Below are 15,909 nucleotides of genomic sequence, written 5' to 3' on the forward strand. Positions count from 1 at the left end.
ACTCCTGGGGTGTTCCTCTGGTCACCCGCATCCCGACCGAAGGGTTCCCAGATTCGCATTAATAATACTGCGCTAAAGGATATTATTAGTCCACTGGGAGATTATAGGGTGAATCTTCGCGTGATCAAGCGCGACGACTATCGACCCTATCTCAACGTTATTGAAGGCCGCCCAAATATACAGGCGAAGGTAATTTTATTTTATTTTTGTTGTTTTACTTTGATTTATTTTATTTTTCTATATTTTATTTTATTTCATTTATTTCATTCCTTTTATTCATTTAATTCATTTAATTCATTTCATTCAATACATTCATTTTATTCATTTCATTCATTTCATTCAATACATTCATTTTATTCATTTCATTCACTTCATTCATTTCACTAATTTTATTAATTTCATTAATTTCATTCACGTCATTCATTTCATTCATTTCATTCATTTCATTCATTCCATTCATTTCATTCATTTCATTCATTTCATTCATTTCATTCATTTCATTCATTTCATTCATTTCATTCATTTCATTCATTTCATTCATTTCATTCATTTCATTCATTTCATTCATTTCATTAATTTCATTCATTTCATTCATTTCATTTATTTCATTTATTTCATTTATTTCATTCATTTCATTCATTTCATTTATTTCATTCATTTCATTCATTTCATTCATTTCATTCATTTCATTCATTTCATTCATTTCATTCATTTCATTCATTTCATTCATTTCATTCATTTCATTCATTTCATTCATTTCATTCATTTCATTCATTTCATTCATTTCATTCATTTCATTCATTTCATTCATTTCATTCATTTCATTCATTTCATTCATTTCATTCATTTCATACATTTCATTCATTTCATTTATTTCACTCATTTCATTCATTTCATTCACTTCATTTCATTATTTATATTTTATTATTTTTATTTTATTTAATTGCTCATCATTTCAATTAGTTTGCTTTTAAAATCTTTCCTTTAAAGTTTTCCCTCATTTTTCCTCAATTTTTATGTATAGAAAATCAATTATTTGTTTAAATTACTTGTGTTTCAACGTCGTATCTTCTAATTTATTGGTAAGAGTTTTACATTCGCCGGTTAGTTTATCCATGAGTTGCTTTTGACTTTGTATCATTTCTTCGAGTTCATTAACAGTTTCGGCTAAAATATTTGTTACAACCACAATAGACATGGGGGAGGGGAAGAAAAAGTAGACAACAAAAGTAGGATTTCAATTTCTTTAATAATTTTATCATTTTTTTTTGCTAACACAACATCATTGCCATGCAACTTGAATGGCATTGATGTGTAGATGGAAAAGCATACTAAAATCTACTGGCATCTCATGGATAAACTATTGATTGCTCGTTAAAATGAATATGAAAAATTAATTTTCATTATGTTTTGGCGAATGTTTTCTTTGATTTTTGTTTTAAAATTAAGTTTTCTTAAGAAATTTGAACTGACATTTACACAGGAACACAAATCAATAGCTTACCCAGAGTCAAGCTGAGACTAGGTTTCTTGGGTGGGCTGTGCAAAGGTGCCTAAGAAATGGACTGCAGAGGGAATACGGTGCATATTAGAGTAGAGTACGAAAGTGAAAAATTAATAAAAAATAAAAAGGTTTGCTTAAGATTTTTCCGAAAGTGGAAAGTGCCAAAGTCTAAGTGTTTATTGTGTGTCATTCTAATGCTACAAAATTCACCACTTTTAGTAAAAACTCACCATGCTTCTCCTGCAATTCGGAAATACGCTTGTCCAGATCTTTCTTGGTGGGCCTTATTTCATTTTTCATCTCTCCATAGGCCAACTGAAATTTGCAGCACGAATTTCAAGTTTCGATTCTCTCTTAAGAATATCTCTCACTTACCTCTTTCTCTAGATTCGCTATTTCATCGTTTAATCGTAAAACCTCCCGCTTCGAATGCAACAGATCAGCATCGGCTCTATCTAAGCGCTGGCGCAACGAATTGATTTCAGCATTCAGACGAGCCGCCTCGGTTTTATTCTCTCTGGTTGCTCGATCCAATTGCAAGCGCAAAGCGGTGATTTCTTGCTCCAACGATTGTTTCTCGGCATTCACCTGGGCCATGTCGGCCAAGAAGGTGGAACGATTGGCTCGCAGCTCCATTTTCAACTCTTCGATTTGAGAATTGCGATTGGCCAGATCACGCTTCAGATCGCCCTCATAACGTTTCTGGCGTTCCAAATCCAATTGCAATTTGGCCACCTGCTCCCATTGGCTGCTCAAATCCCCTCCCAGCTGGTCGACTTGATTGTTGTAGCGTCGCTCGGCATTGGATCTCTCATCGGCCAAGCGGCGGGCCATTTCCATTTGCATTTCCCTTACCCTTTCATGCTGGCGATCCAATTCGTCACGCAAATGGCGCACCTCCATCTCAGCCTGGGACCTTTCCATTTGTACCAAATCGTTTATATAACGCTTGGAGCTTTGTGAGTACTGCTGCGACTTGGCCTCATCCAAGGCCTTTTGCAAATGCCTTATGGTCTCCTCCAAGGCCGACTTATCCTTCTGCAACAAATCAATCTGCTTGCGATGCACTTCACAATTCGAGGCCGAATTTGAGACACTAACCAAGGCCAAGGGGTCAGAGCGTGATAGTTTCCTTTTAAGTTCCTCATTCTCTGTCTTGGTTCGTTTCAAGTCAATGTGGGCCTGCATAAGATCAGCTTCCAATTCACTGATCTTAGCCTCATACACAATATTGGGAGCTGCTGCAAAACGAGGACTTTTTGCATCCTTCTTGCCGCGTGGTGTCATCGCCTTTGACTTGCCATACAAATCATCCGAATCCGATGAAGGACTAGTGGTAAGTTTATCGTTATGACACTTATTGCCCAAATGACCCAGTTCGGAGCGAGCTATATCAGTCAATTGTTCATTCTCATTGATGACATCCTTAACCTTGCCCAACAGATTCGATAGCTCATTGCGACAATATTTGGATTCCTTCTCCAGCTGTTCTATGTAATCCTCTTGCTTTTCTATGAAATTGAATATCTCCACTGGAGCTTGAACACTATCGGTGGGTGGTGGTGCTGCAGCAAGGGGTTTGGTGGTGGCACTACCATAATAATCTATGGTAGAGGTAGGATTTGACAAAGCCGCTGTGCTGGGCATTGTGGTGGAATGATAAATTCCCGCACTGGCCAAATTCTCTTTGGATGAGGAGAAACCCCCGAGAGCCTTTTTGGTGCGATACCCACTGGCAGCAGCAGTGGTGTTGGTGGTGGGTGTTACTCCTATACGATTTTTCTGACTTGGCGAGAGATATTTGGAGATATCGGCATAGACCGGGCGATCAATGGCCTGAAAGGGAAAATATGGTAATTGTAATTAAAGGATAGGTAATCACCACAGTCCTATTTTTGCCATATCGTATACTAAAATTAGGATGAGATTATGAAATCCCGAAAAATTTCCCTTAATCTTCATAAAGTTGCTAACTGAACGAACAGAACTAGGGAATTTAGTTCAGTGACCTGTTTTGGGAAAATTTGTTTGCCCTTCAGGTACTTCATCCTATCTGACACCACTACTAAGGTACGGGGTATTATAACTAAGTGCATTTTTTTGTTACACCGAGAAGGAAGAGAAGAAAGACCAATTGATAAGTATACGGATAAAGGAAGGGGGTGAATCTTTCCCCCTTACCTTAATTTTCAAAAACGCCAGATTTTGAAATGATTCCATCGGTTAGAGGCAAGTGTTTTTTTGCTATCATAGGGCAATCTAGAAATGCGAATTTGTTGAAAAAGTTGAGGTCAAACAACTTGGGGGAACGCCCCACCCAATAAGGCGCGTAAACGGGCATGTTTGCCGATTGGCACAATATGGGTATCAAATGAAAGGTATTTGCGAGAAGAATACGTTTATGATATTAAAATTTTGCCTCAGGAGTGTCTGCAAGCTTGGCCTTGCACTCAAAAAAGAAAAAAAACTCATTCAAATCATGAGGGTAGTAAACGAATCTGATAGTAATATTAAGGTCAAGTATCTGGTGGACAACAGGTGCACAGATTGGGACTGTGAGTTATGTTAGGCCTTTCGAAAATCTTCTTCAATTTGGTCTAGATCGATCCAGATTTGAATATAGCTGCCATATGGACCGATCTCTCAATTTAAGGTTTTGGGGCCATAAAATGCGTATTAATTGTCCGATTTAACCGAAGTTTGGGACAGTGAGTTAAGTTAGGTCCTTCGATATTCTTATATATATTGTCCGATTTCGCCGAAATTTAGGACAGTGAGTTGTGTTAGGCTCTACGACATTTTGAGCCAAATCGGAACATATATCGATGTAGCTGCTATGGGGCATAAGGTATGTATTTTTCACCTGATTTTGACGAAAGTTGTTTTACATATATACCCGAGGTGGTGGGTATCCAAAGTTCGGCCCGGCCAAACTTAACTCCTTTTTACTTGTTGACAATAAATTATCAAAGTCTAACACCAGAATCTGGTGGTCGCCCATCTTCCAGCAAAACACCTAAGGAAACTAAAGATTGATCGTGGCAATATGGAACTCAAATCAACTGTATGACAGAACGAAGCTGATGTAAATACAAGGGACCCGGTATCTGGGGATCGACCGACCGCCAGAACATTTGAATATAGAGATGACCAACGACCGAGAAGTCTACTCACGAGATAGGTTTCGTACTTTCTTCACGATTGAGCTAAAGTTCTGGGTGATTAAATGTTTTTTTTTCAGAAATCGTACATTTTGGTACTAATTAGTACGAAATAGCTTATTTACTTGTACAGTGAAAGGAGCCAGGTAAAATTAATTGATTTGGTAAAAATTATCGTAGTCTTGACAAAAATACCTAGTAGTAGTAGCTGTACCAAATAAGAAATGCTGTAATCGTACCATGAGTGGAAGAAACCGTACATAAGTGCTGTAATTGGTACTTTCATTACAGATTGAGCTAGAGCAATTAAATTTTGAATATAGACATTGGCGTAGCTAGGGGTCCTGAGGTGGGGACTTAGCCACCCCAGAGAATCTGTAGCCCGGCCCCCAGAATTTTCTTCAATACATCTTTTTTTACGCTCCACTATAGAATGGGGGTATACTAACTTTGCTATTCCGTTTGTAACACCTCGAAATATTGATCTTAGACCCCATAAACTACATATTTTCTTGATAATCTTGATATTTTAAGTTGATCTAGCCATTTCCGTTCGACCGTCTGTCCGTTTGTCCGTCTGTTTGGGGAAACCACGCTAACTTTCGAAGGAGTAAAGCTGCGCACATGAAGTTTTGTACGCACACTTCCTATTAGTGTAGGTTAGTTGGGATTGTAAATGGGCCATATCGGTCCATATTTAGATATAGCTCCCATAAAAACCATCCTCTCGATTTTACTTCCTGAGCCTCCAGAGGGCGCAATTCGATGGTGCTGAAATTTTGCACAATGACTTCTCCAATACCTTCCATCTTACATACTCAGTATGGTTCAAATCGGCCCAAACCCTGATATAGCTCCCATATAAACCGACCTTCCCATTTGACTTCTTGAGCCAATAGAGGTAGCAATTCTTATCGGATTAAGCTGAAATTTTGCGTTATGACGTCTTCTATGACATTTAATGGATGTACCAAGTATAGTTCGAATCGGTCTTAAACCTGATATAGCTCCCATATAAACCGATCTCCCGATTTTACTCTTGAGCCTCTAGAGGGCACAATTCCTATCAGATGTAGAAGACATTTTGCACAGTGACTTCTTCTATGAACTTTAATAAATGTGTCAAATATGGTCTGAATCGGTCCATAACCTGATATAGCTGCCATGCAAACCGATCATCCATTTTACTTTTTAAATCCTTCTCATCCAAGCCAAGTATGGCCCGAATAGGTTTAAAACCTGACATAGCTGCAGTAGCATAGCAATTCTTATCCATCATCTTTTGTTTGCCTATAAAGATGTACCAGGCAAAGAACTTGACAAACGCGATCCAAGATGCGATTTGCATGTCTTGTTTTCAATTACGATCGCAATTAAAATTTTTGTCATTTTCAATTAAATAATTAATTAATTCAATTATTTTTTTAGGTATATCTAAACTTTTTGTTTTCAACTAAAAAATTAATTAATTCAATAACTTTTTAATCGAAACTTAAAAAATTATCAAATATGGTGCTTAAATTCAAATTTAAATTCAATTAAAGTATATTGTGTTCAGATTTCAAAAACCCATACGTCCCACATTTCGACAAATCTATAGCAATACCATGGCAGTCGGTTCTACGTGACGGATTAAACCGATGGAGTGCTTCATCGACCAAAAACTGTCACATCAAATCACAACATACTGCTACGATAACAACAATAAATTTATAGGGCACTCCCGAGGGGGTGTGTTTTTTATACGGGTGCCCACGGACCTTTACATAAACAACACATCTCAAGTTCATGTTCCAGGGGGTAAACATCTGTGTACCAAATATTGAAATAAATTGGAATTTTAAAAAATTTAAATTATTTTTTGATTGGATCAATTAAAAAAAATTTCAAAAGCTTCAATCATTTTCTTAATTGGATCAATTAAAAAATAATTTGAAAATTTCAATTTTTTTTTTAATTGGATCAATTAAAAAATTAATTGAAAATGAAAAAAATTTCTATCATAATTTTAATTGAAAAATTTATCATAGGTTATAGACCAATTTGTACGGTACACAATTGTTAGAAGTCATAACAAAACATGCTCAATTTCAACCAAAGCGGACAAAATTGCGGCTTGTAAGGACTCATGAAGTCAAATTGGATGATCGGTTTATATGGGAGCTATATCAGGTTAAATACCGATTTGGACCGTACTTGGCACAGTTGTGGGAAGACATAATGGAACACTTCTTGCAAAATTTCAGCCAAATCGGATTGAACTTGTGGCTTCCAGTGGCTCAAGAATTCAAATCGGGAGATAGGTTTTTATGGGAGCTATATCTAAATCTGAACCGATATAGCCCATTTGCAATCCCCAACGAACTACATCAATATTAAGTATCTATGCAAAATTTCAAGACAGACTCTGCTAGATCGACTCAGAATATCGAGACGATCAAGAATATATATATGTTATGGGGTCTAAGACAAATATTTCGAGGTGTTACAAACGGAATGCCTAGATTAGCATACACCCATTCTATTGTGGTGGGTATTAAAATTAATTGGAATAATTAATTTCGTGATTGAAACAGATTTTTATTTTTTTCGTTTATTCGGCGGTGTAGGGTATTATATAGTCCACTACGCCCGTCTTTAGCCTTTCTTTAATGGTTTTGCTTTATAAAGGGGTGCGGTCCCTCCTTTACTTTACTTTTCAAATCTTGCCCACCGCCCAAAATATCTCCAAACATGGCATGTGTTGTGATCGGGACAATATGGGCTTCAAATAAAGGGTTTTGGGCAGTAGAGAACGTGGTTGGTATTAATAGTAAGGACTACATAGCTGGGAGATCGCCCATTCAAAAATACCTCCAATGGGACATATAAGCCGATCAGAACAAAATGATGCGTCTTTGAGAGTAAAGAGCGAATGTGGCATTTTTATTTGGAGCCGTGAGACGGAAAGTCCATATAAAAAATAAAAAACCCAAAAACTGACATATACGCCGATCAGGATTATATGGTACTCTAATGAAAGGCCTTTGGGAAAAACATACTATTCTGATATCCAATTTTGGGGCCGGTATCTGGGAGTTGCCCGTCCTCTAAAAATCCCCTAATATGCATGTGGACCTGCTCGGACAATCTGGAACGCAAATGCGTAGAATACGACTCTGATATTATAATTAAAAGCCTAAAGTGTTCGGTCCTCCACCTCCAGAAAAATATCCTCAAAGGGACATGTACATAGGTGGCCGGAATTATACAGTATTTAATAAAGCTCTAAGGCGATACAAATTTGCTCAATAATATTTTATTAAGAACCATGTCTTCACTGAATATCACATAATTCAGAATATTTTTTATTTATTATTGTGCTATTTTAATTTTAATCCCCACTTTCTTTGGCAACCTTCGAAAAATTTTGTTTCTAAATCCTAAATAGCTTGATAAAGAACTTTGAAATGGAAAATGCATTAATCCAATACTAATTGTCTTTTATGACTCATATCAGCCCTTAAGGTTTCACTCACCATAATGTTTTTCACAAAAAAAGAACACTTCTTTACTTACCGACATATTATCCGAATAATTGTCACCAGAATCATCGTTGATACCCCTCAGATAGGAACTAGTTGCAGTTTTCGATGGCGAATAGGAGTCTGAGGCCAGCATCAGCTTTAAACGTCCCACTGCTTCATTATAGGCATAATTGGTGTAATCCATGGTTCTTGATTTCTTATTAATGCCGCCACCTTTTAAAGGTTTCATGGAACCGTTTCTGTGATGCATTAGGAAACACCACAAAATTATTTACAAAAAAAATACTTTTAAAATTTGTTTAATTTTTTCTTAGAAACTTTAAGACTAAATGTTATTATCTGGATTTTTTAAACATTTTATAAAAAGTCTCTTCCAACAACAACAACCCCTTGTAATGCATGCTAATATGAAACTGAAAGAAAGGGGCCACAAGGCAAAATAAAGCCGCCACTTTCAACGAATTGGTTGGTATAACAATGAGGAAAGACAAACAGACTAGGTTGTGTGTGCGTGTGTGTGTGTGTGTACGTGTGTTTCTCTATGAAGGTAAAAATGTGGCCCTGTCTGGTGCCAAGTGTGTTATGGGACAATTGGTCAAGTTCGGTTTCTTTGGCAACGCATTCAATGAAGGCAACGTTAGATTTTTTCGGCCAGAATTCCAATAAGTCAACCATAAAACACCCCTTAGCAATGAAATTTGATGGCTAATATATTAGGGGTAGGTTGATGAGTTGGGCCATGCTTGAAAAAAGGGGTTATCAAGAGAGGGAGAGAGAATGTAAGAGAGAGTTTTGCACTGAAGAGATTAAGCATTAAGAGAGAATATTCTGGTCAAATCAAAATAACTAAGAGAGGGAAATTTGCATTTCGTATGGATTTTTCATAGGTGATCTTTGAATTTCCAATTCATTGCCAAGGCATGTATATTATTGGGTTGCCCCAAAAGTAATTGCGGATTTTTTAAAAGAAAGTAAATGCATTTTTAATAAAGCTTAGAATGAACTTTATCAAATTTACTTTTTACACTTTTTTCTAGAGCAAGCTAAAAATAACAGCTGATAACTGACAGAAGAAAGAATGCAATTGCAGAGTCACAAGCTGTGAAAAAATTTGTCTACGCCGACTATATGAAAAATCCGCAATTACTTTTTGGGCAACCATACATACCTATGATGACATGTGTTAATATCGAATGATAGAGCTAAAATTGTTGATATGAGCCAGAGTGAAATTAATTTTCTTCACCCACACCTTTTAGCTGGTGGCTTTCATCGACCTTGTTAGCAAGCAAAAGAAGCAAAATGACAAAAATAATATCAAACAAGGTCTAATTCGATTTCCATACCAACAGTTAAGAAGGCAAATAAATGAATTTCGCCAAGCAGGCCATTTAAGCTGCTTAACCATTAGAGGGTGTAGATTTTGATTTGTTATAAAAATAGACCTAATAACATTAAAATTCTAAAAGACACAAAATTGCGGAGGAAAAAAATTTAATTTGCTTATATCACAACGCAAATCAATCGACTTTTTAGTTTTGATGAATTTAACGATGAAGAATAATCCTATATATAAAAATCAATTTGTGTTTGTTTGTTTGTAAGTTCCTTATAGACTAAGAAACGGCTTAACCGATTTTCTTGAAAATTTCACAGATGGTGCATAATGATCCCGTGGTGAAAATTAGGTACTACATTTTTTTATATCTGAAGGGGGAGCGGACCCTCCCCCTTACTCTAATTTTCAAAAACGCCAGATCTCGGAGTAGTGTGGTGCGATTTAAGCGAAAGTTTTTGTTCTCTCATATAGTACACTAAAAATAAAAATTTGGTATTCAAATTTCGGATAGGGTACCTAGGGGGCCGCCCCACTCTAAAACCTACCAAACATATATTTACACCAATCACGACAATATGGGACTCAAATGAAAGGTATTTAGGATAAGAAAACGTATCTGACATCCAATAGTCGGACCAAGTATTAGGGGGACCACCCCAATCCCCAAAACACCCCTAAATCGGACATATTTACCGACCATGGCAATATGGGACTCAAATGAAAGGTATTTGCGAGTAGAATACGAATCGAATGTCCAAATGTGGGACCACGTTTCTGGGGGTCCACCACTTCCCCAAAACACCCCCCAAACAGGACTTATTTACTGACCATGGGAATATGGGGCTTAAATAAAAGGTATTTGAGTGTAGAATTCGAATCTGATATTCAAATATGGGTCCAAGTGTTTGGGGGGCCGCCTCTCCCCTAAAACATCCCCCAGAGGGGACAAATTTACCACCATAGCAATATGGGGCTCAAATGAAAAGTCTTTAAGAGTAAAGCTCGAATATGATATCAATATTCGGGAAAAGTGTATATGGGGCCACACCACCCCTACAACACCACCCAAATAGGAAGTATTTGCCGACTATTGCAATATGAGACTCAAATAAATGGATTTTTAGAGTAGAACATGAATCCGATATACATTTTCAAGCCCAACTCACTGAGAGGCCGCCCATCCCCAAAAACACCCCCCAAGCCGGTCATGTTTGGCGACTATGGAAATATGGGGCTCAAATGAAAGGTATTTGGGAGTAGACCACGTATCTGATATTACAATTAGTGACCAACTCTCTAGGGGACGTTCCACCACCATAACAACCCCCAAATGGGACGTATTTGCCCACCAAGACAATTTGGGTCTTGAAGAGAGTGGAACTAAATATTTATAGTTTTTAGGGCCAATACCCTAAACCGTACATATTTGCTGACTTTTGTAATAAGGATTTTAAATGAGATTAGAAAACGAACTTGATATCCAATTTTGAGGCCATGGCAATATGGGGTTCAAATAAATCATATATGAGAATAGAGCACGTTGCTGATATATTTTTCGGGCTTAGTGTTGGGGGGAGTACTCCAATCCGCAAAACACCCCTAAATCGGGCATATTTACTGACCATGTCAATGTGGAGCTTTAATGAAAGGTACTGGGGGGTAGAGCAAGAATTGATACCCATTTTCGGGACCAATTTTCTGGAGGTCTACCCCTTTCCCAAAATACCCCACAAACAGCAATATTTTACTGACCATCGCAATATGGGACTCAACTAAAGCTAATATTTGGGAGTAGAATACGAAATTGATATCCAAATGTAGGACCATGCACCTAAACACCCTTTCCCAAAACACCCCCAAAGGGAAAAAAATTTTCGACCATGCCAATATGTGGCTCAAATGAAAGGTATTGGAGATTAGAAAACGAATTTGATAACCAATTTTGGGGCCATGTGTTTGGGGGACTCCTCATCATGTAAACTCCCCCCAAAACCAATGGCAATATGGGGTTTAAATAAATGGTATTTGAGAGAATAGCACGATGCTGATATTTTTTCAGGGCCAAATGTCTGGGGGAACACCTCACCCCCGAAAACACAACGAAAATCAGACATCATGAGAATATTGGGCTGAAATTAAGTATTTTAAGGAAGGAGTACATCTAAACTTAAATTCGTAGACCAATAAAGATCATATGGGGTTCAGATAAAGACACTTATATTGTTAGACTGTTAGTCAAGCGATATACTATTTTCGTAGCATGGTATTTCACTCAAAACTTTTTAATCGACAAAAATAAATATGCGAAGGATAATTTTGTTCCACATAAAGTAAAAAAAGGCGCAGCGGAGCAGACCCTGTCCAGCTAGTTTTCTATAAAAATCGAATTTGGACAATATTTTGTAAATAATTTTTGAAGACTTAAAACTCTTTTAAAATGTAGACGAAAAAAATTAAAATTCTCAAAAAACTCTATACAAATATGTAAGATTTTTAATTCGACAAAGTCTTTGAGAAAATATTGTTAAAATGTTTTCTAAAAAGTTATATATCAGGAAAAATTGTCTATGCAAAAAAATCGGTGAAATTTTTTGCAAAAATTAAATTTCACAAAAAGAAAAAAAAATTTATTTACAGAAAATTATTTTTGAAAGATATTTTGGAGGCTAGACAAATTCCAAATGGACGCCTCCGTAACATAGATGCTAGCATGTTGCCCTATGACACTGAACGCCTGGATTCGAATCCTGACGAGAACATCGGAAAAATTTTCAGCAGTGATTATCCCTCTCTAATGCTGGCGACATTTGTGAGGTACTATACCATTTGGTATGGCAGCCACGTAAAAACTTCTCCACAAAGAGGTGTCGCACTGCGGCATGCCGTTCGGGCTCGACTGTAAAAGGGAAAGGGATCTTCCTCTTAAACTTGAATCGGAGAGCACTCATTGACATTAGAGAAGTTTGTAAACTCTTTTTGAAATAATTCTTAGTTTTTTTTTTTATTTTTTCCCATTTGTATATGGCCCTATTGTTAAATATTTTTTTTATATTATTTTTAATATTTTTCGAATATTTCTTTAAATAGTTTTTTTAAAAAAAATTTTTTACATAAAAATTTTTTCTATTTTTTCAAATAAATAAAAAAATATTAATTTTTAAGCCAAAAAAAAAAATTAATGAAAAATAAAAAAAAAAGTTTTTTGGAAAAGATCTATAAAAACCTTTAAAAAAAAAGTTTGTAATGATTTTCTTATTTTATTATCGTTTATTTATTCTTTAAATTTTAATATATGGCGCTCACAACAAGCCGATTTCTAGTTTAGGTGTAAGTCCATAGTAGCATGGGACGGATTAATTTTTTAATTTGTTGTAATTTATGCCTTTTATATTTTATAGAGGACCTGGGCATTAACATGACGTAAAATAACACCAAATAGTAGACCTCTAGCCATAACACTTTTTTTAATCTAAAAGGCATCGAATACTCCTGGACACCAAAATGATTTTTAGAAATCTCACTTCAAAAATTTTCAAAACCAATTTTGCTTGAATTGTTGAACATTCTAAAATTTCTAAATTTTGAGCCAGTTTGTTTTTTCGAAAATATGACCTATAAAGAAAAATTTATTTATCAATTTTCATTGGCCTGCGAAACCCGGATTGGCTACATTTTACCTAACTTGTGTCAGAATTTTTCTAAGACAATTTATTTTTGTCATTTTCCTAACAATTTGTCCTTAATATTAGAAATAATTTCTTCAGCACAATAGAGAAAAATAAAATGTTTAAAATCCAAAAAACAACTCACAAAAAATTTTTTTTTTGTTTTTTTCTAATTTTTATTTTTAAAAATCCTTGCCTTGATTTAATCCTTTTGGAACGCGATGAGCTGATGCTGCAGAGGCTCTCCCTATCCGATAAACAAAGAGAATCGCGCCTCCTATGACCCAGAGATTGATGATGCTTGTGCTGATGATGTTGATGAAGCTGATGTTGTTGTTGCTGCTGCTGCTGCTCTTGCCGTTGATGAGAGTGATGTTGATGATGATGACGTTGTTGTTGTTGCCACAAATCGGAATTCGTTGGCTTCGACAAATCCGTTAAGTTCAAGTCGCGTTGAACGTCCTTTGACGAATGACGCGGTGTATTCAATTGGCCCAAAATACCCGACACCAAATGTTCGGCTTTCATTTTAGACAAGGCACCACAGTGCCCCTCAAAGAGCGGTGCAAAACCGTCTCGTGTTTAAGGCTAAGCTATGGCGAAAGGAGGGAAACCACTTTTGCGTTTTTTTTTTTGTTCTGGGGGAAACCTCAATTTGTGGGTTTCTTTGCAATAGTATATGGCAACGAACAAATAAAGCGAAAGAACAATTACCGAATGAGCACACTCACACTCACACACACACACATACAAAAAGTACTTAACCGCAGGAAATAACTTTGAACAGGAAACGCCTTTTTAACTTTTAACACTTCCTTCCGTTAGGGACGTATTTGCACAACAGCCTAGGATTTGAGCTAAATTTTCAATGCACTAGAGCGTTAGGCAAAACAGTTTTTCTTGTTTTTCTTTTTTTTGTATGCTCAGTCATTGATTTTCATTGTTGCACTTTTCCAAGCATTATGAGGATGGCAGCATATCCTTTTTGGCTTTGTAAAACGCTTTGTTTAACCAAGTTGTTAAGTTTTATTTGATTTTCTTGTTTGTTTGTGGCTGATTTTGCTAATGGAGCATAATTGTTTTCTTTATTTATAGGCACTTTTTTCACTTTTTTTTTCCTTTTTGCTAACCGTCTTTGGGGTCGTTTGATGTGGTCTCCTTAGGTCGGAAGACGATTTCCAACTCAATCCTATGCTTTTGCAAAGCGACTAAAGTGTTGTCAGACTGACGTCAAGGCTTTTATAGACTTGTTTGGTTTGTTGTTTGCCCTGTGCATGGTCGCTGGGTTGTTGTTTTGGCGTTGCGTTGTAACGCTTTGTGACAACAACTAGTCTGGGTCTTGCGTTTTCATTTTCCTGTTAACGGTTATTGAAGGGTTTTTCATGTTAATGGGTTTTGTGCCATGTTGTGATGTGCGGCATAGCAAAACGGAAAAAATTAGAGGAAATAAAACGGAACATTCCGTAACATAATTTTTACGGAGATATGTGCAAAACTGATAAAAGTAAAATAGAATAAAAATTGAACGAGGGTGGCAGGGGCGGAGTATGGCAAAACATAAGAGGGGGGTCCATAATACAGATGTACCATTTTACAAAAGGCTAAGGACTAGAAAGTATCTTAATTATATATGAAATTAAATAATTACTAAAATAAAATAAAATAAAAACAAAATAAAAATAAAAATAAAAATAAAACAAAAATAAAATAAAATAAAACAAAAATAAATTAAAAATAAAATAAAATAAAATAAAATAAAAATAAAATAAAATAAAATAAAATAAAATAAAATAAAATAAAATAAAATAAAATAAAATAAAATAAAATAAAATAAAATAAAATAAAATAAAATAAAATAAAATAAAATAAAATACAATAAAATAAAATAAAATGAAATAAAATAAAATAAAAATAAAAAAAAATAAAATAAAATAAAACAAAAATAAATTAAAAATAAAATAAAATAAAATAAAATAAAATAACATAAAATAAAATAAAATAAAATAAAATAAAATAAAATAAAATAAAATAAAATAAAATAAAATTAAATAAAATAAAATAAAATAAAAATAAATTAAAATTAAAAATAAAAATAAATTAAAAATAAAAATAAATTAAAATTAAAAATAAAATAAAATAAAATAAAATAAAATGAAATAAAATAAAATAAAATAAAATAAAATAAAATAAAATAAAATAAAATAAAATAAAATAAAATAAAATAAAATAAAAATAAAACAAAATAAAATAAAATAAAAATAAAAATAAAATAAAAATAAAATAAAAATAAAATTAAAATAAAATTAAAAAAAATTAAAAAAAAATTAAAAATAAAATAAAAATAAAAATAAAATAAAAATAAAATAAAATAAAAATACAATAAAAAAATAAAAATAAAATAAAATAAAATAAAATAAAATAAAATAAAATAAAATAAAATAAAATAAAATAAAATAAAATAAAATAAAATAAAATAAAATAAAATAAAACTAAAATAAAAATAAAATAAAATAAAATATAAATATAAATAAAATAAAAATAAAAATAAAACTAAAAATAAAATAAAATAAAACTAAAATAAAATAAAATAAAAATGAAAATAAAATTAAAATAAAATAAAAAAAAATATAATTAAATTAAATTAAAATAAAATAAAATAAAATAAAATAAAATAAAATAAAATAAAATAAAATAAAATAAAATAAAATAAAAT

General features: G+C 34.0%; 1 protein-coding gene across 4 annotated transcripts in view; it reads right to left on the reverse strand.

Moving 5' to 3' along the window:
• LOC131993973 (serologically defined colon cancer antigen 8 homolog) overlaps positions 1–14,370 on the reverse strand; it is a 16,545-nt gene extending 2,175 nt beyond the window's left edge. For 2 of the 4 annotated variants that reach the window (XM_013246958.2, XM_059362870.1), the window contains exons 1-4: positions 13,393–14,370; positions 8,224–8,431; positions 1,880–3,340; positions 1,735–1,819 (exon numbers count right to left, since the gene is read on the reverse strand). In XM_013246958.2, coding sequence (XP_013102412.2) covers positions 1,735–1,819; positions 1,880–3,340; positions 8,224–8,431; positions 13,393–13,724 — 2,086 coding nt within the window. In that variant the 5' untranslated portion in view covers positions 13,725–14,370. Of the gene's footprint in view, positions 1–1,045; positions 1,168–1,506; positions 1,566–1,734; positions 1,820–1,879; positions 3,341–8,223; positions 8,432–13,392 lie in introns of those variants that run through there. The other 2 variants (XM_059362868.1, XM_059362869.1) reach the window with 2 other exon arrangements.
• Between the last annotated feature and the right edge of the window lie 1,539 nt (positions 14,371–15,909).

The sequence above is a fragment of the Stomoxys calcitrans genome, chromosome 2, assembly GCF_963082655.1.
Source record: "Stomoxys calcitrans chromosome 2, idStoCalc2.1, whole genome shotgun sequence".
Classification (NCBI taxonomy): domain Eukaryota; kingdom Metazoa; phylum Arthropoda; class Insecta; order Diptera; family Muscidae; genus Stomoxys; species Stomoxys calcitrans.